A 2,836-nucleotide genomic window follows, 5' to 3' on the forward strand; every position below is an offset into this window, starting at 1 on the left:
TCTCTCTCTCTCTCTCTCTCTCTCTCTCTCTCTCTCTCTCTCTCTCTCTCTGTGTCTCTCTCTCTCTCTCTCTCTCTGACACAAAGACACAAAGACACAAAGACACACACACACACACACACACATACACATACACACACACACACACACATACATGCACACACACGCATACACACAATGATGAAATCGCTATAAATTGTTTTTGTTTTAAATAGCAGAAACAAAAAAAGGAATTAAGAAAGCGAACAATTCAAATCTATGGAAAGAATTCTATTGACCACCCTTTTAACCCTGGGCTACTCCTCTTCTTGGTTGACTGAATACAAGTCACATTTTCATTAACGTAACTTTGACATTTCTGGAGAAAAAACAAGCATCCCCAAACCCCCCCAAAAAAAAACCCAAAAAAACAACAACAACAACAACAAAGAAAAATATAATAAAATACAAAACAAAACAAAACATTTAACTAAGATTTTACTTATCTCTGTTCACTCAAACAACAATTTTTAACTTTTCGACTTCTTAAATTATTATTATTATTCTATTTTTATCTTTTGTGTGTCTGGATCGCTAACAAGAACAACAACATCTTTTGTGTGTGTGCGCATGTTGTACTTCAATTTACAGACCCGACCATATGTAGAATAATCTATATATAGCAGCACCAGCCATCCATGTCAAGGTGTTGTTTTAGTCTCTTGCCCTCTGTTTGTGAAATACATTATTATTTTCCTCCTCTAACTTTTATGCCCCTGATTCTACTTTTTGTGCACATTCCAGAATTCGTAGACTTCATCCTCTCACCGTGCATCGGACCTCAACGAAACTCCTTCTGCAGACGACAAACCAGCAAGCAAAGCAATACGTCACTTCCGCAACAACAACGACCACCACCACCAGACGGCAGACACGAGTCTCGCATGTCCACGCGAGACAGTGCCGGGTTTTTCTACACGGCCGACGTGACGCCACAGCCCGCCAACGTGCCAGATAGGACGAGCAGCGAGTCGTGGGTGCCCCCTGCCGGTGTGTACGCCCGGGGCTCCATGAATAACCGTGACTCCATGAACAACCATCTCGCTCTGAACAGTGAGGACAGCAGACTGTCTGCCTACCCTCCCGTAGATGACGGAGACATTTCCCCGGACATGCAACAGTTCCCACACACAGGCGACACGGGCCACAGTGAAAGATGAAACCAAACATTCAATAAAATAATGTGAGGCGTGCTGACAAAATGAGTTACTTCTCGGATGTTAGCCTGAAGGAAATAGATACATACTACGTCAATTTTCAAATAAGTTTTAGTAGAGTTTTTACGTCGCTCGCAACTGCATAAGGTCATGAGCGCCGAGGGGTGGATGTCAACAGAGAAGTCCTTACTGGGAATCAGACTTACTCTGCTCACCCTTCTAGCTTCAACAGCACAAAGTCTGCTTCGACTATCAAGGCACCCCGGAAATAGCAGGTCACAACAGAGTGACAAACATACAAAAGAAGTAGAGGAAAAATGACGATAGTAAGGATTAGGAAAGAAAAGGCAGCAGTTCCCCCAATGTTGTTGCACAGTATGAGCATGACATTGATAAATCAGCCCATTTACAATTCTACTATGCATAAGAACATGTTAATGTCCCTCCTTTGGGAATGGCCTAAAGACAGCTTCAGTCAGCAGCACCGCCCCGGGGGTTAAGTCAAATTTATAGGTTGAGTTTTTAGAATTTATTAGTATAAAATGATAAAAGACATTTTAAAACTTGAAGAGAATGGCATTGGTTAAGAATCTATAACTATGAACTTAGTGTTGATTTTCAGCCACATTCATGGATTGCGAGAAGTGACTCATTCTGACAGCACGCCTCATTGTAGTGATTTAAGTAATTATGTATAAATTATCATTCCTAAAGCATTACTGAGCCGTGGAGAAGAGACACAGTGAATGAACATTGCCTGCTGGATCGTCGTAAACATTGTGTACATTTATCATAACTGTATCATTTTGGTCTATTTGTCACTTTTAGGCACAAAGGGGCTATCCCGAAAAAAAATGCTGTTTTGAGAAAATCGAAGGTAAAGTTTTTGGACCCTTATTCAGTTTCTTTACAAATATACACACCTATGAAGCCAAACTTCTCCTATAGGGAGAGAAATGGCAACATTTGGAGCAGGTCAAGATTTCTGGGAACTCCCGAAATCTGGGTTAGCCCGCCGGTCCTTAAAAGCGATCAATTATTGTTATGTTTTCCCTAAAATCAATAACACCAATAGTCTAATACTATACGTAAGTAGATTGTTCTGTTATTCATCCACTATCGACTACTTCATCTTGACTTCCTCATTAATTTGCTCAGTGTGGCAACGTGGTGAAATCAGCCGCTCGTCAAAATAATGAACTCGAAGAAATCGACTTTCTATCCACCCTTTGAGCAATAACTGGAATTCCTTTTTTGTGTGTGTCTCAACACATTTTTGTACCCATCTAAAGCACATCTGCTGTGTGTGGTCTTTCCTGGAACAACATTTATCACAGGTACTCACAAAAATGTACAGAATCTGCAGTTTCCGGAAACTGAAACTTTGAAAGTAACCAAACATTGGCAGCTATTTCTAGGAACATTTGTTGCCTACTACTGACTCTAGGCAGCCCCTATCCCCCTCTCTCCACACACACACAGCTATTTCTTGGAACATTTGTAGCCTACTAGTGACTCGAGGCAGCCCCTATCCCCCTCTCTCCACACACACACAGCTATTTCTTGGAACATTTGTAGCCTACTAGTGACTCGAGGCAGCCCCTATCCCCCTCTCTCCACACACACACAGCTATTTCTTG

At 41.6% G+C, this 2,836-nt stretch overlaps 1 protein-coding gene across 1 annotated transcript in view; it reads left to right on the forward strand.

Annotated features, from left to right (window-relative positions):
* Positions 1-1,241, forward strand: part of LOC101862754 (calmodulin-like protein 3) — a gene marked incomplete at its 5' end in the record, with an annotated part of 11,967 nt that extends 10,726 nt beyond the window's left edge. The window contains 1 exon segment of the mRNA XM_013087883.2: positions 784-1,241. Coding sequence (XP_012943337.1) covers positions 784-1,199 — 416 coding nt within the window.
* Positions 1,242-2,836: the final 1,595 nt, after the last annotated feature.

Source organism: Aplysia californica, unplaced genomic scaffold (genome assembly GCF_000002075.1).
Source record: "Aplysia californica isolate F4 #8 unplaced genomic scaffold, AplCal3.0 scaffold00652, whole genome shotgun sequence".
In the NCBI taxonomy this organism is placed as follows: domain Eukaryota; kingdom Metazoa; phylum Mollusca; class Gastropoda; order Aplysiida; family Aplysiidae; genus Aplysia; species Aplysia californica.